General features: G+C 36.5%; 1 protein-coding gene across 12 annotated transcripts in view; it reads right to left on the bottom strand.

Moving 5' to 3' along the window:
- The window catches only part of FANCC (FA complementation group C), a 275,913-nt gene that overhangs the window by 75,977 nt on the left and 178,039 nt on the right, over window positions 1–21,897 (bottom strand). For all 12 annotated transcript variants that reach the window (XR_014139961.1, XM_081802919.1, XM_081802917.1 and 9 more), the window contains 2 exons: window positions 17,638–17,751; window positions 16,672–16,736 (listed from right to left, as the gene is read on the bottom strand). Coding sequence is in view for 11 of the 12 variants with exons in the window: in XM_081802919.1 (XP_081659045.1) it covers window positions 16,672–16,736; window positions 17,638–17,751 (179 nt within the window). In the remaining variant the exon portion in view is untranslated. The remainder of the gene's footprint in view (window positions 1–16,671; window positions 16,737–17,637; window positions 17,752–21,897) is intronic.

Genomic DNA, 21,897 nt, shown 5'->3' on the forward strand with positions numbered 1-21,897 from the left:
TTTTTTTTAAAGATTTTATTTATTTATTTGAGACAGAGAGAATGAGAGAGACAGAGAGCACATGAGAGGGGGGAGGGTCAGAGGGAGAAGCAGGCTCCCTGCCGAGCAGGGAGCCCGATGCGGGACTCGATCCCGGGACTCCAGGATCATGACCTGAGCCGAAGGCAGTTGCTTAACCAACTGAGCCACCCAGGTGCCCTCAAGCACTGAAATTTATGGTCTGCAGATTGTATCTCTCAATTAGGCTGAAAAGGTCCAAGAGAATTTTCCTAAAAAATTCTAAAGTCTCATATAAATTTCAGCAGTTCTTGGTTCTATCAAAATGCAGGCAAGGTCAACTGATGATCTTCTGAAGGGCTTCAAAGTGCTCACAGCCTTCACGGCTCCCTCTTTTGGTCTGAAGCTTGCCAGAATGTGGAGGTCCAACTTCAACTATAGTTAGGCAACACTTTCCAGACTGGATTATGATAAGCATTATGTCTTGATTGATTGCCAGAGCAGCACTTCCAAATGATTTTTGCACAAAAATTCAACTGCAGAAGGCTCAACAGTAACCATATACTGCTGGAAACATCATTCCCATGTGGCTATACTGACGCTTCCAAAACATCTGCAGCAAACCATAGAACTACAAGATAAACTGATGATGCTCTCAAAGTCCAGAATGTCATTCCTTCTGGATGGTTTATGGCAAAGAACAGGAGAGAATTTAAATATTCTGTCACTGAATTGTTGATTTTAGTTGGTGGCAAGTGAAATTCTATTTAAAATCCTATGACAAGACCATTTATCAGGCTTCTAAAAATAATGCAAAAGGAAACCAAACAGATTTTCCTATTTTTTTGTTCCTCTGCCACTGTATGCATTGAAGTTATGAGATTAATTCTATATTTTCTACAAGACTTTTGAGTCTTTTGAAATGAACTTTAAAGATTTAAGTAGAGGTTGCCTGGGTGGCTCAGTCAGTTAAATCTCTGCCTTCAGCTCAGGTCATGATCCCAGGGTACTGGGATTGAGTCCCACATCAGGCTCCCTGTCCGGCAGGGAGTCTGCTTCTCCCTCTGCCCTCCCCCACTCATGCTCTCTCTCTCAAAAGTAAATAAAATCTTAAAAAAAAAAAAGATTTAAGTAGCAAAAAAATGAAAAAAAAAAAAGTAAGATGCCCTCTATTAACAACACAGAGAAAAACAGAATTGCATTGCTTATATGGCGTTCAAGAGGCTCTTGGTGGCTTTAACATTTTAAGTCTTCCTAGGGGAAAGAAAATGATAAAATTTAAGTCTCATAAATAGGGGAATATCTACATTCAAGTATACCAGAAAGTAGTCTGCATACTATAGTATATTCTTATTCAACTTTTTTGACTTTTAAATCTTAAAAATGTACAGAAAACTTCATACACACACACACACATATATATACATATAGTAGGAGAAATTTACACATTATAATGATGCATATTGTAGTTATTATTATAACTTATGATAGCAACAACTATAACGGCTCCAGCATGTTTGGCAGCTCTTTTAAATGTTATCATGATGCCATTCCACTACCAATTTCATGAAATCAGTTTCTACTTGAGACAAGAGAACACACTTGGTTGGACTTAAAATTCACTAGAGAACTGTAGATGTGTTCTGAGTCTCACATAAGCTTTAAGGGATCCAGGTTCTTTTATGGATGGAGAACAGAACTTCCTGGTTTGAGGTCTTAAAAGTAGGACTTTAAAAGCTCATAAAGAGACTCAAAAAGAATGCTGAGCATCAACTTGCTTTTTAAATTCAATCTTCTGATAAGTATAAATGAACTTAATTCAAGAGATTGAATTTCTCTAAAAGCTCAACACATTCAAAAAAATACCTGCAAGACATTTCTTGTTGAATTCTGAAATTCATTCAAAAATTAAGACTCCATAGTAAACATTATTCAACAGAGCAAATTAGAAATGTATCAGATGTGCCAGTGTCCAGAGGACATTCTACTAGCACAAGCATCTCATACTCTTGGTAAATTCAGTTAAGAATTTTACTAATTAGGGGCACCGGGGTGGCTCAGTCGTTAAGCGTCTGCCTTCAGCTCAGGTCATGATCCCAGGGTCCTGGGATCGAGCCCCGCATCGGGCTCCCTGCTCTGCAGGAAGCCTGCTTCTCACTCTCCCACTCCCCCTGCTTGTGTTCCCTCTCTCGCTGTCTCTCTCTCTCTGTCAAATAAAATCTTTAAAAAAAAAAAAAAAAAAAGAATTTTACTAATTACATCACCGACTTGCTTTGACTAAAAATGTTTTTAAACTACTAACCAAGTTAATCACCACTGTATCCTTGCGGCTACTGCCAGCTGGAGTGCCAGCATGGACATCCTTCAGTAAAGAAAGAATCTGAAAGACCAGTAAAATCAAATAATAGGTACAGTGCAAAAAGATTTAAATAAAGGGGAAAAATACTGCACAGAGGAATAAATACTAACCAATTGGAGGCTGATTAAAGATGATTGTTTTTTCATGAACTACACCTGCTATTTTGGAATAAGAATCTGAAGCACGAAATTATTCCTTTATTATGAATATTATCTTTTAATTTTCAGGATTTTACTAGCTAACACTGTATTTTCATTTTTTAAAGTTTAATTATAAAATTATAACGTATACAAAAACATAGGGAATTACTATAACATCAACTGTGTACTCATTGCCAAGATTTTTGCAACGCTAACATTTTATTGTTATTTCTAGTTGAGGTTTTAAAGAAATAAGAATGTTTCAATTATAGTTGAAATACCCTTCTCCTAAGGAAAAAAAAAAAAAAAGAAATACCCTTCTCCTGTCCCATTTCCTCTTCTCCTTCCCAGGACCTGGCACTCCCCTAATGATATGAGTCCTTTCTGTCTAGTTTTAACTTTTACTTTATATGTGTGTATTGTTTTATGACATTACAGGTATCTTTTTGCAACTTCCTTCCTATTCTATTCCATGGGTCTCTGTGTCTGGCTTTATACCAGTACCAAAGTGGCTTAATAACTGTAGCCTTGAGATATGTTTTCAAATCCAGAGGTGTGAGTCCTCTACCTTTGTTTTTCTTTACAAGGTTGTTGGCTATTTGGGGTTCTCTAAGATTCTTTATGAATTTTAGGGCTTTTTTTTTTTTTTCCATTTCTGCAAAAGAAAAATGCCATCTGGATTTTAATAGGACTGCACTGTATCTATGGACTGCTTGGGGTAGTATGGACATTTTGACAATATTAAATCTTTCAATCCCTCAACACAATGCCTTTTCAGGTATTTGGGACATACTTAATGTTTTTCAGCAATGTTTTGTAGTTTGTAGCATACAAGTCTTTCATCTCCTTGATTAAATTTATTCCTAGATATTTTGTCTTTTTGATGCTATTATAAATGGGCTTTTAAAAAAATCTCTTATTGGACTGCTATTAGTGTATAAAAACACAATTGATATTTGAGTATTGATTTTGCGTCCTGTAACTTTACTGAATTCATTTATTAGTTTTAACAGTTTTTCTGTGGAGTCTTTAGGCTTTTGTACATATAAGATCACGTCATTTACAAACAATAAACTGTCCCTTAAAATTTGGATGCCTTGAGGGGTGCCTGGGTGGTACAGTTGGTTAAACGTCCGACCATGGGTTTGGGCTCAGGTCTTGACCTCAAGGCCCTGAGATCAAGACCCACTGCAGGGCTCCATGCTCAGTATGCAGTCAGCTTGGGACTCTCTCTCCTCCCTCTGTCCCTCCCCTCCTGCTCATTCTCTCTCTAAACTAAATAAATAAATCTTAAAAAAAAAATTTTGGATGCCTTGGGGCACATGGGTGGCTCTGTCAGTTAAGTGTCCTACTCTTGGTTTCTGCTCAGGTCATGATCTCGGGGTGATGGGACTGAGCATCAGGATCTACCCTCAGCGCAGATTGTGCTGAAGATTCTCTCTCCTTCTCCTTCCCCTTCTCCCCCTCCTCCCATGTGTGTGCGCGCTCTCTCTCTCTAAATAAAATCTTGAAAAAAACACACACAAAATAAAATTTGGATGCCTTTTGTTTGTCTTGCCCAATTGCTCTAGTACTTCCAGTACTTTGTTAAAAAGAAGTGGTAAGAGAGGGTATCCTTGCTTTGTTTCTGATTTTAGAAGGAAAAAATTTTGGTCTTTCACCATGAAGGATGATGCTAGTTGCAGCCTTCTCACACATGGTCTTTATTTTGTTGAAGTAGTTTCTTTGTATTCCTGATTTGTTGAATTTTCTTATCATGAAAGGGTGTTGAATTTTATCAGAAAGTTTTTTCTGATTTAATTAAAATTATCATGATGTGGTTTTCTCCATCATTCAGCTAATATGGTGTATTACACTAATTGGTTTTTGTATGTCGAACCATCTTTGCATGCTAGGAATAAATCCCACTTGACCATATGCATAATCTTTTTAGTGTATTGTTGAGTTTGGTTTGCTTGTATACTGATGAGGATTTTTACACATCATCAATATTCATCACGAATATTGGTCTACAGTTTTCTTTTCTTCTACTGTCTTTATCTACCTTTGGTATCACGGTAATGCTGGCTTCATAAAATGAGTTTTGAAATGTACCCTCCTCTTCAATTACTTGAAAAAGTTTGAGAAGGATTGGTGTTAATTCTTTAAATATTTGGTAGAAAACTCTAGTGAAACCATCTGGTCCTGGGCTTTTCTTTGTTGGAAAGTTTTTGATTACTGATTCAATCTCCTTCCCGTTATAGATCTGTTCAGATTTTTTAAATTTATGATTCACTCTTGGTAGGTTGTATGTTTATAAAAAAGTTAACCATTTCTTCTAGGTTATCCAATTTGTTACAGTGTAATTGTTCATAGTAGTCTCATTCTTTTTTTTTTTAAGTTTCTTATTTCAACTCAATTTAATTAACATATACTGTATTCTTAGTTTCAGAGGTAGAATTTAGTCATTCATCAATTGCATACAACACCCAGTGCTCATTATCTCAAGTGCCCTCCTTAATGCCCATCACCCAATTACCCCATCTGCCCACCACCTCCCTTCCAGCAACCCTCAGTATGTTTTCTATAATTAAGAGTCTCATGATTTCCTTCCTCTATGCCTTTGTCTTATTTTGTCTTATTTTAATTTTCTTTCCCTTCCTCTACGTTCATCTGTTTTGTTTCTTAAATTCCACATATGAGTGAAATATGGTATTTGTGCTCCTCTCACTTATGTCGCTTAGCATAATACCCTCTAGTTCCAACCACATTGTTGTAAATGTCAAGATTTCATTCTTTTTGATGGCTGAATAATATTCTACTGTATATATATATACCACCTCTTCTTTATCCATTCATCTGTCAATGGACATCTGGGCTCTTTCCATAGTTTGGCTATTGTGGACATTGCTGCTTCAAATCACTGTTTGTATCCTTTGCATAAATACCTAGTAGTGCAATTGCTGGGTTGTACGGTAACTCTATTTTTAACTTTTTGAGGAACCTCCATACTGTATTCCAAAGTGGCTGCATCAGTTTGCATTTCCACCAACAGTGTAAGAGGGTTGCCCTTTCTCCGCATCCTTGGCAACATCTGTTGTTTCCTGAGTTGTTCATTTCAGCCATTCTGACCACTGTGAGGTGGTGTCTCATTGTGGTATTGATTTGTATTTCCCTGATGCCGAATGATGTTAAGCATTTTTTCATGTGTCTGTTGGCCATTTGTATGTCTTCTGTGGAAAAATGTCTGTTCATCTCTTCTGCCCATTTCTTGACTAGATTTTTTTGTTTTTTTGGGTGTAGAGTTTGATTAATTTTTTATAGATTTGGGATACTAGCCCCTTATATGACAAGACAAATATCTTCTCCCATTCAGTAGGTTGCCTTTTAGTTTTGTTGACTGTTTCCTCTGCTGTGCAAAAGCTTTTTTATCTTCATAAAGTCCCAATAGTTCAGTTTTGCTTTTGTTTCTCTTGCCTTTGGAGATGGTCTGGTAAAAAGCTGCTGCAACCTCGGTCAAAAGGTTGCTGCCTGCGTTCTCCTCTAGGATTTTGATGGACTCCTGTCTCACATTTAGTCTTTCATCTATTTTGAGTCTATTTTTGTGTATGGTGTAAGAAAGTGGTCTGATTTCATTCTTCTGCATGTGGCTATCCAATTTTCCCAACACCATTTCTGAAGAGACTGTCTTTTTTCCATTGGACATTCTTTCCTACTTTGTTGAAGATTAGTTGACCACAGAGTTGAGGGTCCACTTCTGGGTTCTCTATTCTGTTTCACTGATCTACGTGTCTGTTTTTGTGCCAGTACCATACTGCCTTGATGATTACAGCTTTGTAATACAGTTTGAAGTCCAGAATTGTGATGCCTCCAGCTTTGCTTTTTTTTCCAACATTACTTTGGCTACGCGGGGTCTTTTCTGCTTCCATACAAATTTTAGAATTGTTTGTTCCAGCTCTGTGAAAAATGTTGATGGTATTTTGTTTGATAGGGATTGCACTGAATGTGTAGACTGCTCTGGGTAGCATGACATTTTAACAATATTTGTTCTTCCAATTCATGAGCATGGAATGTTTTTCCATTTCTTTGTGTCTTTCTCAATTTCTTTCATAAGTGTTCTATAGTTTTCAGAGTAAAGATCCTTTACCTCTTTGGTTAGGCTTATTCTTAGGTATCTCATGGTTTTTGGTGCAATTTTAAGTGGGATCGATTCCTTGAATTCTCTTTCTTCTGCCTCATTGTTATTGTATAAAACTGCAACTGACTTCTGCGCATTGATTTTATATCTTGTGACTTTGCTGAACTCCTTTATCAGTTCTAACAATTTCTGGATGGAGTCTTTGGGTTTTCTACATAGAATATCATGTCATCTGCAAATAGTGAAAGTTTGATTTCTTCTTTGCCAGGCTGGATACCTGTTATTTCTTTTTACTGTGTGATTGCTGAGGCTAGGACTTCCAGCACTATGTTGAACAACAGTGGTGAGAATGGACATCCCTGTTGTGTTTCTGACCTTAGGGGGAAAGTCTCAGTTACTCCCTATTGAGGATGATATTTGCTGTGGACTTTTCATAATGGCTTTTATGATATTGAGGTATGTTCCCTCTATCTCTACACTGTGGACAGTTTTGATCAAGAAAGGATTCTGTATTTTGTCAAATGCTTTTTCTGCATCTACTGAGAGGATCATATGGTTCTTGTTCTTTCTTTTATTAATGTGGTGTATCACACTGATTGATTTGCAAATGTGGAACCACCCTTGCAGCCCAGGAATAAAACCCATTTGGTTGTGGTGAATAATCCTTTTAATGTATACTGTTGGATCCTATTAGCTAGTATCTTGGTGAGAATTTCTGCATCCATGTTCATCAGGGATATTGGTCTGTAATTCTTTTTGGTGGGGTCTTTGTCTGGTTTCGGGATCAAGGTAATGCTGACCTCATAGAATAAGTTTGGAAGTTTTCCCTCCATTTCTATTTTTTGAAACAGCTTCAGAAGAACAGGTATTAATTCTTTAAATGTTTGGTAGAATTCCCCTGGGAAGCCATCCAGCCCTAGACTCTTGGTTGTTAGGAGATTTTTGATTAGTGATTTGATTCCTTTGCTGGTTATGAGTATATTCAGGTTTTTTTCTACTTCTCTCTGTTTCAGTTTTGGTAGATTATATGTTCATATGTAAGAATGCATCCATTTCTTACAGATTGCCTAATCTGTTAATTGCTCATAACATTCTCTTATAATTGTATCTCTTTGATGTTGGTTGTGATCTCTCCTCTTTCATTCATTATTTTATTTATTTGGGTCCTTTCTCTTTTCTTTTTGGTAAGTCTGGCTAGGGATTTATCGATCTTATTCTTTCAAAGAAACAGCTACTAGTTTCTTTGATCCGTTCTTTTGTTTTTCTGATTTCTGTATCATTGATTTCTGCTCTAATCTTTATTATTTCTCTTCTCCTGCTGGATTTTGGCTTTATTTGCTGTTCTTTTTCCAGCTCCTTTGGGTCTAAGGTAAGGTTGTGTTTTTGAGACTTTTCTTGTTTCTTGAGAAAGGCCTGTTTGCTGTAAACTTCCCTCGTAGGACCACCTTTGCTTCATCCCAAAGGTTCTGAACTGCCATGTTTTCATTTTCATTTGCTTCCATATATTTTTTTAATTCTTCTTTAATTTCCTGGTTGACCCATTCATTTTTTACCAGGATGCTCTTTATTCTCCATGTATTTGAGTTCTTTCCAAATTCCCTCTCGTGATTGAGTTCTAGTTTCAATGCATTGTGGTCCGAAAATATGCAGGGAATGATCCCAATCTTTTGGTACCGGTTGAGATCTGATTTGTGACCCAGGATGTGATCTATTCTGGGGAATGTTCCATGTGCACTTGAGAAGAATGTATGTTCTGTTGTTTTAGGATGGTATGCTCTGAATATATATGTGAAGTCCATCTGGTCCAGTGTGTCATTCAAAGCTCTTGTTTCCTTATTGATCTCCTGCTTAGATGATCTGTCCATTGCTGCAAGCAGGGTGTTAAAATCCCCTATTATTATTGTATTATTATCAATGAGTTTCTTTAACTTTGTCAGTAATTGGTTTATTTATTTGGTTGTTCCCATGTTAGGGGCATAAATATTTACAATTGTTAGCTTTTCTTGTTGGATAGACCCTTTAATTATGATATAGTATCCTCCTTCATCTCTTATTATACTCTTTGGTTTAAAATCCAGTTTGTCTGATATAAGGATTGCTACTCCAACTTTCTTTTGATGTCCACTGGCATGATAAATAGTTCTCCACCCCCGCACTTTCAATCTGGAGGTGTCTTTGGGCCTAAAGTGAGTCTCTTGTAGACAGTATATGGATGGGTCTTGTTTTTTTGTTGTTGTTTTTTTTTAATCCAGTCTGATACCCTGTGCTTTTTGATTGGGGCATTTAGCTCATTTACATTTAGAGTAACTAGTGAAAATTTAGTGCCATTGTATTACCTGTGACATTGCTATTTCTGTCTATTGTCTCTATTCCTTTCTGGTCTTTGTTACTTTTGGGCTCTCCCTTCTCTCAAAGGATCCCCTTTAATATTTGTTGTAGGGCTGGTTTAGTGTTCACAAATTCCTTTAGTTTTTATTTGTCCTGGAAACTCTCTATCTCTCCTTCTATTCTGAATGACAGCCTTGCTGGATAAAGTATATTGGCTGCATATTTTTGCCATTTAGCACACTGAATATATCATACCAGTCCTTTCTGGCCTGCCAGGTCTCTGTGGACAGGTCTGCTGCCAGTCTTATGTGTCTACCCCTTGTAGGTTAAGGACCTCTTGGTTTCAGGATTTTTCTCTTTATCTTTGAAATTTGCAAACTTCACTATTATATGTCAAGGTATTGACCTATGTTCATTGATTTTGCAGGGGGTTCCTCTCTGCCTCCTGGACTTGAATGCCTGTTTCCTTCCCCAGACTAGGAAGTTCTCAGCTATAATTTGTTCAAATAAATCTTCTGCCCTTCTCTCCCTCTCTTCATCTTCTGGAACCTCTGTTATCTGGATATTATTTCACTTTATGGAATCGCTGAGTTCTCGAAATCTTCCTTCCTGATAGAGTAGCTGTCTTTCTCTCTTCTTTTCAGCTTTCTTATTTTCCATCATTTTATCTATATCACTGACACTCTCTTCTTCCTCATTTATCTTTGCTTTCAGGGCCTCCATTTGGGATGCATCTCAGTAATAGTATTTTTAATTTCAGCCTGACTAGGTTTTAGTTTCTTTATTTCTACAGTAAGGGATTCTCTAGTGTCTTCTATGCTTTTTTCAAGCCCAGCTAGTATCTTTGTAATCATTGTTTTAAATTCCAGTTCAGACATCTTTATTCATATCCATATTGATTAAATCCCTGGCAGTGAGTACTACCCTCCTGTTCTTTTTTGGGGGTAAATTTCTCCATCTCATCATTTTGTCCAGAAAAGAACAGAAGAAAGAGAAAAGACCACCACTACCACCACAACAAAGAGAACAAAGCAGAAGAAAACAAAAATAAAACAAGAAAAAGTCAAACAAGAAACAAAGCAGAACAAAACAAGAAACTAGATCCTGGGTGTGTTTTGGTCTGCTTGTTAAAAGAAACTAGATCCCAAAATAGGAAAGAAAGAAAAACTTATATATATACAAAAATAAAATAAAATACTATGAAAGGAAACCAAAAATAATATATATATATGAAGAGTAAAAAGTAAAAAGAAAAAACAATTAAAAAAATAAAGTAGCTGGGAAAAAAAAAAAACTGAAAGACTAAAGAATAAAAAAAACCCTCGAGTGCTATATACTGTTTTTCCCAAGAGCTGAAGCTTTGCAGTTCTCTATGATGAGTAAAGGGTGCTAGCCAGTTGTTCCTGCTGGTCTTCTGGGGGAGGGGCCTGTCGGGCTGATTTTCAGGTGCCCTTGCACTTGTGCAAATGGGCCTCACTTGCCAGGGGGCCCAGCTCAGTGTAAGCAGCTCTAGATTGCACTAGGTGGTGCTGTTTTGCTCCCTGAAGGCTTTCAGCACTGATAGGCAGGATGAATATGGCGGTGCTCCACTCTCTAGCCCCTGAGCTGAAAGTGAGCTTTCAGTGTTCAGTGAACCCTCACAGAGAAGTAGTCAATCACTCTTGTCTCCCTGGTTTCTGTCAGAACTCTGTGTTCACCCAGCCTGTGACTGAGCATTTTTATCTCAGGCATGCCCTGAATGTTTTATTTACCCTAAAAGCTGGTGATTGAACAAAAGAATTGCCACTAACTTAGTTCTACATATCTCATTATAACTACGGAGGACTGACATGCATTAGTAGTAGAATAAAATGTTAATTAACATCATAGTTATTATTTTCATCTAACTTGTATTGTAGGACTGCTAAGAAAAGTATTCAGGATTTTATCACTTAATACTTTTTTTTAAACATTTTATTTATTTATTTGAGAGAGAGAGACAGGGATAGCGAGAGAGAGAGAGAGAGTGCAGGAGTGGGGAGGAGAGGAAGAAGCAGGCTCCCAGCTGAGCAGGGAGCCCCACATGGGGCTCAATCCCAGGACCCCAAGATCATGACCTCAGCCAAAGGCAGATGCTTAGCCAACTGAGCCACCCAGGTGCTCCCATTAACATACTTTTGTGGTTATAGTTCTTAATTATGCTTTTATTGTCTAACTTTTGTTAACAGATTTAAAAGTAATTTATGTACTACCATTACAGTATCACAGGATTTTGCATTTGTTTATATATTTACCTTTAACAGAGAGTTTTATATTTCAGTATGCTCTTGTGTTGCTGCCTAAAGTCCTTTGGTTTCAACTTGAAAAACTCCCTTTAACAATTCTTGTAAGGCTGGTCTTGTGGTGATGAACTCCCCCAGCTTTTGTTTATTTGGGAAAGTCTTAATTTCTCCATTTTTGAAGGACACTTTGCAGAATATAATAATCTTGGTTGGCAGGTTTTTGTTTTAGCACTTTTGAATATGTCATCTCACTCCCTTCTGGACTTAATGTTTATGCTGAGTAATCCACTGATAATCTGGAGAGCTTCCTTGTAGGTGTTGCATTCCTCGTATTCTTTCTTGCTTTTTCTTGCTGCTGTCAACATTTTCTGTCTCTCGACAGTTTGATTACAACATGTCTTGCTATGGGTCCTTTTGGATTTATTCTAGTTGGGAGTTCTTTGACCTTCTTGAATTTGGATGTCCAATTCCTTCCTCAGATTTGATAAGCTGTCTTTTTCTCACTTCTGTGACTCCTGCTATACATATAATTGGTCCACTTGATGATGTCCCATAAACTCTAAGGCTTAATTAACTTTTCTTCATTCTTTTTTTTTTTACTTGATTTGACAATTTCAAGTGACATGTCTTCAAGTTAACTGCTTGACTAAGTCTACTGTTGAACCCCTCTACTAAATTTTTCAATTCAGTTATTGTATTCTTCAGCTCCAGAATGTCTATCTGGTTGTTTTTCATAATTGCTATCTGCTGATATTCTCATTTTGTTTATGCATCATTTTTCTGATTTCATTTAGTTGTTTATCTGTATTCTATTGTAGTGCATTGAGCTCCTTTAGGACGATTATTTTTAATTCTTTGCCAGGTAGTTAGGTCATAGCTCTCCACTTCTTTAGGGTAGGTTTGTGCAAATTAATTTTGTTCCTTTGTTTGGGCCATGTTTTCCTGTTTCTTTGTGTGCCTTGTTATATTTTGTTGTGTTTTCTGTAGTCAAAGAAATAGCCACTTCTCCCAGTCTTTATGGACTGCCTTTGTACAAGGGAAGATGTTCACTAATCAACCTGGTGAGAGAGTCTGGGGGTCCTTTGAATCTTTTCTGGGGATGTGTCTTCTCTGGGATTGTTTGTGTAATTTCCCGGAGAGCTTGCCAGCTTTTCAGGAGTTTGCAATCTCTTTCTCCCTCTGGTGTTTGTCTGTGGTACTGCAGGTTCTCTGGTGCTACAACAAGCCACTAAGCTCTTTGGTTCTCTGCAGCCTCCTCACCTCCAAAGTATGCTGGTTCTGTTATTGCTTCAAGTCAAGGGAGACTGAAACCAATCCCTAAGGTAGCCCCTTCAGAAGCTGGAAGATTAGATATATATTCTACTCTTCTTTCCCACCCCCTACGCCACCTAGACATTAGCTCTGGGTTGGGTGTTTTCTCTCCGAGCCTACCTCTGTCTGCAGCACTGTCAGTTCTCTGGTGCTGCAAAAAGCAGCTGAGGACTCTCTAATGTGCCACAGTTCCCAGGCACTGAAAGTATGCTGGTTCCCCATCAGTGGTCAGAGTCAGGCAAGTGAGACACCAGTCCCTCAGGCAGCCCCCCAAAGCAGAAACACTGAACATATTCCATTCTTTTCTTTCCCCATCAAGGGAGAAGCTGTAAGCTAGAATTTTCCTCCCAATCCCACAACACTGAGCCAGCTTAGGGGAAGGGCTACTGTGATTGATATGAAATGGCCTTCTTACCCATTTCCATATGGTTGTTTTTAACTTCGAGTTTGTCTGGGGTATTATAACGTCTTAATTGGTTTCTGGAGTTCTCATAAAGGCTCTTTGGGTCATATACCATTGTTAAGTCAGTGTCTCTGTATGGAAACAAGGACTGGGGCTTCCTATTCTACTGTCATGCTGACATCACTCTTGAAGAATTTTTTAAATGTTTGTTATTTATTCTTCTTTCCTCTTTTAGTAATAACTTACTTATATTTTTTGCCCATTTCTATACTGGAGTGTTTGCCTCTTTATGATTGATTTGCAGGAGGCATTTCTATACTTCCCATACTAATCCTTTGTCTGTTTTATGGTTGCAAATATCTTCCAATTCTCTGGCTAATGTTTTCCACTTGTTAATAGTGTTTTTGTTTTGTTGTTGTTTATTCTCAGTTAAGTTTTTAAAAAATCATCAACTTGACATAGTTTGGGTTGTTGGTGAAGGGTGTACATATACATTGTATCCTACTGATGTTTTAAGTCCATTTAAATAAATTTCTAATTCTATTATTCAACATTTATCTCAAGGCAAAACCAAAGTCTCTACCTGACATGTAAATAAATGACTGTAAATGCTTTCCATGTCCCTTCTAGGGACTCTTCTTATTACTTTTTAGGTATAACTTATATACCACAAAATGTACCTACTTGAAATGTTCAATTCAAAGATTTTTAATAAATTACTGAGTTGGACAGCCATTACCACTAATGATCCACTTTTAGGACATTTCCATCACCTCAAGATCTTTTGTACTCATTTGCAGCAAATCCCTGTTCCTACCTTTAGCCCTAGGCAACTGCTAATCTACTCTGTCTCTATAGATTTACCTATTCTGGACATTTTATAAAAATGGAATCATATAATATATGGTCTTCAGTGACTGGCTTCTTTCACTAAGCATAATGTTTTTGAGGTTCACACATGTTGTAACATGAATCAGTAGACTGTTCTTTTCTTAGTGAGGTATAGTATTCTACTGTATGGACACAACATATTTTGTTTATCCATTCATGAGTTGATGGATATTTGGGTTGCTTCCACTTTTTATTATGAATAATGCTGCTATGAACATCTGTATACAAGTATTCATGTGCTTATTAGCTGTTTGTATATATTTTTTGATGACATTTTCCAATCTTTTGCCTATTTTTTTTTTTAACTGGGTGGTCTTATTACTGAGTTCTTTATATCTTATTACTGAGTTCTTTATATATTCTGGGTAGGAGCCCTTTATCAGATACATAATCTGAAAATATTTTCTCACAGTTTGTGACTTGTCTTTTCATTTCTTAAACGGTGGTAACAGACAATACTTACTTGTTTATCCATCCAGTTAAGGTGGTCCTTTGGATCATTTCTGGTTTTGAACTATTACAAAATTGAGCAGCTATGAATATCTGTATAGAAATATTTATGACTACCTATGTTTTCGTTTATTGTGAGTAAATACTCAAGAATGGAGTTGGTGGATCATATGATAAGTGTGTGTTTAACTTTATAATGAAGTACTACACTGTCTACCAAAGTAATGACACCACTTCACATTCTCACAGACAGTGGATGAGAAATCCAGGTTGATGTAAGTGTTTTAAACTTTAGTCATCTGATGGAGTGTACAGTTGGTATCATGTTTGTTTTTTTTCTTGCTTTTTTAAAATCATGGTAAAACATACATAATTGTTATTATTTTTTAACTATTTGTACTTGGTAACCATTTAGTGGCATTAAACACATTCACATGCTGTGTACCCATCACCACAATCTATCCCCAAAGCTTTTCATTATCTCTAACCCCTAACATAACCGATGGGCCCATTAAACAATAACCCCATTCCCTCTACCTCTAACCTCTCTTCTGCTGTCTCTACTGAGTTTTCCTCTTCTAGGTACTTCATATAAGTGGAATCATACATTATTTCCCCTTGTGTGTCTGGCTTATTTCACTAAGCATGATGTTTTCAAGGTCCACCCATATTCTTGCATATATAAAAATTTTATTCCTTTTTATGGCTGAAGAATATTCTGTTGTATTTACATACCATATTTTGTTTATCCACTCCACATTTTGTTAGTGGGAACTTGGAGTGTTGCCACCTTTTGGCTATTGTGAATAATGCTGCTATGTACACTGGTGTTCAAATATCTGTTCAAGTCCCTGTTTTCAATTCTTTTGAATATATATCTAAGAGTGGAATTTCAGGGTCTTATGGAATTCTGTGTTTAATTTTTTGAGGAACTGCCAAACTTTTCCACAGTGGCTGTACCATTTAACATTCCCACCAGCAAGACTATAGTCTATAGTTTGTTACATTCCCACCAACAATGCACAAGGGTTGTACTTCCTTAACTTACTTGCTAACATTTATTATTTCCCATTTTTGCTTGTCTTAAAAATTATAGATCATGGCTAATACATGTGACGTAATATCCCACTGTGGTTTTGATTTGCATTTCACTAATAATTGGTGATGCTGAACACTGTTTCATGTGCTTACTGGCCGGTTACATATCATCTTTGCAGACATGTAAGACATCTCTCTTGGCCCATTTTTGAATTGAATTTTTTGTTTTTGTTGAGTTTCAGTTCTTTCAGTATTAATCCCTTATTGGATACATGACTTCCAAATATTTCTCAGTCAGTAGGCTTTTTGCTTTGATAATGTCTTATAATTCATAAAAATTCATAATTTTAATGAAGTCCAATTATTTACTTTTCCTTTGTTGCTGTGCTTATGGTATCATATCCAAAAAAATCATTGCCAAATCAATGTCATGAAGATTTTCTCCAGTGTTTTTAAGGGTTTTATAGTTTACTTTAAAGTTTACATGCAAAGGATCACGTAGGCTGAGAGCAAAAACCATTTGTGATAGTTTTAATTGACAGTAACTTTATAAAAACAAACAAAAAGCAAAAAACAAGGACAAAGTCCCTTGTCCCCAGACTCTCTTAGTTAATAATTTGTTAAAAATGAAATGCTCACCAGGGCACCTGGGTGGCTCAGTTGGTTAAGCGTCTGCCTTCAGCTCAGGTCAGGATCCTAGAGTCCTGGGATGGAGCCCCTGTGTCAGGTTCCCAGCTCTCAGTACGGCTTCTGCTTCTCCCTCTGCCTCTGCCCCTCCCCCTGCTCATGCTCCCTCTCTCTCTCTCTCTCTCAAATGAATAAATACAATCTTTAAAAAAAAAAATGAAATGCTACTCACCAATGAAGACAACTTTGAATTCTCTCACATAGTGAAGAACATTTTGTAATGTGATTAATTGCCTTTTAATTTGTCTGAATCTATTTGATTTGTTTAGTCTAGATTTTGGAATATTATGTTTCTTAAAATAAGTCATATGTGCATATCAAATATCTGTTGCCTTGTAAATACTGTTTGTGTGTGTGTGTATTTATAAGACACACACACACTCTCTCTCTCTCTCTCCGAGCTGAGCCCTTCCTTTGTTTGTGTTCCCTACTGTATATGTAGGGTTTTTTACTCAATGGGTCACAAGAGACGTTGCATGATTTACTGCCCTATAAAAGTTGAAAGAATAGTGATAAAAAAAGAAAGTTTCATAAAACTCACCAATTTACCATGTATAAATAATCTCTCCATACAGAATATAACCTGAACTTATGAACATGCATTTCCAAAGAATTATAAAATTTTTCTCTCATAAGCAGACTGTTACATTTTGAAACTTAAGAAGGGGGATGTTTAGTTTAACACCTACCGCCTCTGAGTGTTAAATCCATTAAGATGATTCTCTCGCAGTTCAGACGCTAATGATAAAACCATCTGTAAAACAAAATCAGTTGCAGGTTAACTCATCCTGCAAAACAGGATTACATCAGTTCTATTTTTCTTGGTGTGAGTGATATTTCCGTTGAGATTCCCTCCCCTCCCCTACCCATCCTCTCCTTGTTTTACTTTGTCAAAATGAAAAGAAAGCAGTGCCAAGTCACATTTACTAATAACTTGGATTTTATTTTTAATGTCTGTTATTCCACATTCCAATTTAATCAAATGAACAATACACTGATCATTAATTTCCAAAGAAAACCAAACCTGTTAAAAATAAAACCACATTAAAGTTACCTTATTTTTTTCTTTCCTAATTTAGCTCTAGTTATTTTTTAAAAATGCTATTTATGTATAAAGTTTCCAAAAGACCAGGACAGTTAACAAAGATTAGAAATCTCATAACAATATTTAGAAGATCATAAATTAAAATTCCTTGAATTTGGCCAAAATTCAAGGCAAAAGGAAACATAGCTTTAATACTAAGATGTGAATATATAATACTATTTACAACATTGTTACTTATTGAATTTTTTGCTTTAACATAAAGTTCCTATCAGGTTATTTTAAATACAAAATTCACCCAACAGTAAAAGGGTGTGTTTACACTGGTTAAGGAAATCTCTTCTCCCAAAAATCTTTGAGAGAATAAATGAGATCCGTTAAGAGAAAAGAGGGGTTGGTTGATTTAGAATAACCTCTCCTGGTTTCCTTCTTTTTTCTCATAATCTCCCACCTCACGTTTCTTCCTTACATGGCTGTAAGTCGGCCCAAGGTAAGAAGAGATAAACAGAGAAAAGTTAAACATCTCTCCTGGAAGAGTGAGATATTTCCATTTACCCTTTTTGCCAATGGTACATTAAGCAACAAAAATTTCAATACTATTAAAAATACTCACATTTTTAAGCAAACCAGGACAGTAATCTGCAGGTGCATATCCAAGACCTTGAGTAAAAAGACCAACTTCTTTTGTATCAAATCTGAATGCCGAAAGTATATGAGATAACAACCCCTTAAAAACATAAACAGACAAAGTTATTAAAAGCGAGTGCAAGTGCCTATTATGTATAATGTCTAGAGTTTAGGTCATCTGTAAATGCACTCATCTCTGTGAAATGAGTAATCCTAATTTGTCCAAATACTCAGTTCATCTGGATTCATGGTATAAAGAAGAAATAAGTTAGCATTAAAATTATCACATTAAAAATAGGTCAATTTAAACAAATGTTAACAGTGAAGCAAAAATATATAATAAATGAACAGTGCTTTAACCATATTAAGAATGTGATATTTATTGTTTTTAAACTCAGCAAAATATTTTTATCAAAGTAGCTATAATTTAACACATGACAAGGAACATACCACAAATTACTAAGGAAAGATGATGCACTAAATGGTGTTATGGGAACGCTATTTGAAAAAAAAATTAGATTTGTACCTTATGTTATTCATCAAAATATACTTGAATTTAATGTAAAGTTAAACATCAACGTAAAGAGATCAATGTAAAAATGAAATAATAAATGAGAAGAAAACAGTACTTTTCAGGTGTCTGAATAGGGAAGAACTTTGTAAACTGAAAATTAAGAGAGCAAATCATTGGTTTTTCTAAATAGAAATAAAACCTTGTGCTTTCATAAAATAATATAAGCACCAACTAGGAAGAATATTATTAACAAGTAATGACAGATCATAAATAAATGTGCAAAATACATGACAAACACTAAGAACATAAAAAATGAGTATGAACAGATAATTCATAAAAGAAAATACAAATGCACAAGAAACACACCAATAAATGTTCACACTCATAAAACCAAAGGGTAAATTTAAACATCAACATACCGTTTTTCACTTAATGAATTAAAGATTTTACAGACCTAAATACCAAATGCTAATCTGGGTTCTCTGAAACAGGTACTCTATGTGAGCTATTAAAATATAAATGGGTATCCATACATCCTGCTGCTGTGAACCACACTGAGACACCCCCAGGGGGTGTGAGTGGGTGTAACACAGCCCATTTCCCACCCCAAGCTCAGACTGCCTGGGCTATATCTGCCCAGAGGTTTATAACCTGAACAAAGGTGCCTTATAGGGTAGTAGAGGCCTGCCTTATAAAGAGCAACTTGGACATACATATTAAAGGTTTTTAAAAGATTTCATAACTTCTAATGTATCTGGCACACATTTATGGAAATAAATCCGAATATGATGATGGGGATTATAATCAAAGATGTTCACTACAATGGTATTTCTCATAGTGAAAAATGCTAACAGCAGGAACTGATTAATTTATAATACCCTCATACATTGGCCCACTGTAAACCATTAAAATGTTTATAAAGAATTTATGAGAGCATTTTAAATAGTTGTATTACAATGTTAAATGAAGAAAGGAAGATGCAAATTTTAATACTCAGAAACAATCTCATCAATATAAAAATAATCCATACATGGAAATGAAAAAATAATGGAAGAAACTATCACCAAATGTTAACAGTCTCTGGGGTGGTGCTATTATGGGTATATATATTTTTTTCTACTTTAGTACATTTTCCAGTTTCCTATGTGTGTATGTGTACTACTATTAAAATCAGAAAAAAAAATACTTACTTTTTGAAAAAGTGTTCTATTTGGAAACATTTTATTTTTCAACAGCAGCTTTATTGAGATATAATTCATATACTATAAAATTTACTCTTTAAAGTGTACAACCCTGTGGTTTTCAGTGTATTTACAGGGAATATACCTTTTTATTCTTTTTTATTCTTTTTTAAGTTCTGTATTGCATTTTGTAAGTACACATTATGAGATAAAATAAACTCGTGTATGTGCATCTAAGTGTATGAGTCCATATACAAATACTTGGAGGACCACTGAATCTAGGGAAGGGGCTGTGTTACCTCAGTCAAGGGTAGGCCCCTCCAGACCAGGACAACAAACTTACCAGTAATGCCCAGGGTTGATGGCATCATTTCAATTTTATCATGAACTGTTTCACATATTCAAAAAGATATAAAATAATATGACAAATTTCACCCATCACCACATTTAACAAGCATTAGAAACACTGAGGAGGCCTTCTGTGCCATCTCTCCCTTCCCCGACCAGTTCTACAGTCGTCCTTCCTCCCAGGGAGAATTCTACCCTGGATCTGGTGTGCACCCTTTCTTGTAGATCATGATACTTTCTCCCTGCGAGCTCAGATTTGCCTCATGATCCTCAAAACAGGACTCCAGGCAACACTACTAAGTCATGCAGGTTGAAAACTGCTGTCCCTGCATGCGATCCCATTTACTATTTTCAAACTGGAAAAATTCATAGCAAGTTAAGAAAGTAGCTTTGAAACATTACTAACTACTAAGCAAAAGATATTGATGATTTTTTAAAAACCCAGCAACATGTATCACATGACTTTACAAAAGTAAGTCACTGAGGAGGGAGAAAAACAGAGATTTATAGAGTTAAAGTAAACTTTTTATAAGTATAAAATACTTAAGAGGCTCCTTACTAGAGTGAAGAAGAAAAGGCTGGATGGAATTTGCATATTATTTGCCTTTTTTTCTCTTTCAGTTCAAAGCTGTCCTTTATAAATACAGAAAGCAAACAGGAGCTGAGGACAGCCCAGTTGGTTTCAAACACCAAGTGCCATATGGGTGAGAGTAAGCAGTCATGGTCAGGTTGGCAACGCCAGGGGAGGTAAGTTACCTCCAGTGTGCCATCCTTTGAGGATCGGTGGGTACTGGCGAGTTCTATGTAATTCACCCCAGCATGAAGCCCACACGGTGTAAGTGGCTAACTGCGGCCTGACCCACTGTGTGAAGTGCCATGCAAGTGCTCTAGGGAAGGAAGGCCAGCCGGGCCTGGCCAGCATATGCCACATCCATGTGGAGGCACCCACCCCAGACCAGACACGGGGAGGTTCCGAGGAAGCTGGGCTTGGTTTGGAAACTAGGCTTGGCCAAGGACTCAGAGTCAGGGCCAGTCTGGGTTTTCCATGGTGGAGGTCAGCTATTTGGAGGGAGGGTAGTACTGGAAGTGCTTAACTTTCAGCATTCTAAATTTAACCAACATTTAAAGCACTAGAAGCTGTTCTGAGGACATGACAAATAAATAACAACTCAGAGTTTATGGTGTGAGTACTACTACTATTACTAAATCTGTGTTGGAGATGAGGAAACTAAGACACACTTAGCTTAAGTAATGTGCCCAAGGCTGGTTATTTACTTTATGGCCAAACCTTGTAAGGAACTTCCCTGTAACCACTCTCCATAGGTGGATGGAATCGTTTTTTAACATAACAATGCAAATATGATTTGTCCTCAGCTTATGACCCTTTATGGCTCTCAATTGCTCTCCCAGTGAAGCCTAAACTTCTTCTCAAAGCTAAGCCCCCGCCTAGGGCTGACTTTCCCTCACTGGCTTGTTTGGAGCCACATAGGGCTACAGGCTCTTTGGCTCCTCAGGACTTTAGGATGTTCCAGTCCCTCTGCCATGAGGGTTCCTCCAGACCTGGTTAAATGTCACTTCTTGAGGGAATTCTAACAATTAAGACAACTAAAATTTATGAGTGCTTTCCATGTGTGAAATACTGTGCTAAGTTTTCTAAGTATGGCGTCTCACTTAAAAGCCCATAAATCAAGTTTTTAATAAAATTCAATTAAGCAAGTTTCACTTAAACCACCTATAAACAGGTGGCTCCTGTCAGTATAATTCACATGATTGACCCTTAAAAAATTAAAGCACAAAGTACTACAAGCTTAGTTGGTATAAAAAGTCATACAGTGTATGTACAGTAGAAGGAAACCAATTTCAAGGCTGTAACAGTTAGGGATCAGTTAAGATTGTAGATCTTAAGGAAAACCATGCCAAGTCTTTCCCCTATAAATCCAGTGCCTCCCAGAAGCACTCACATCCTGGTCCTTGAACCAATGCATGGAGGCTTGCTTCTTAAAAGTGTATGAGTTACTTTGGTAGCTGAGCCAATGATAAGTTTAAAAAAAAAAAGAAAAGAAAAAGAAAAAGAAAAAAAGAAAAAAAATTTTAGGACACTCAATAGATTCAGAGGGTATGACTAGGGACTGTAAATAATTCCTGAGTAATAAACAGTTCCCTAGATAGTATTCATAATGCCTGCTTTATGCAAGCTTACTCT

Source organism: Leptonychotes weddellii, chromosome 14 (genome assembly GCF_054177405.1).
Source record: "Leptonychotes weddellii isolate Sample4059 chromosome 14, ASM5417740v2, whole genome shotgun sequence".
NCBI lineage: Eukaryota > Metazoa > Chordata > Mammalia > Carnivora > Phocidae > Leptonychotes > Leptonychotes weddellii.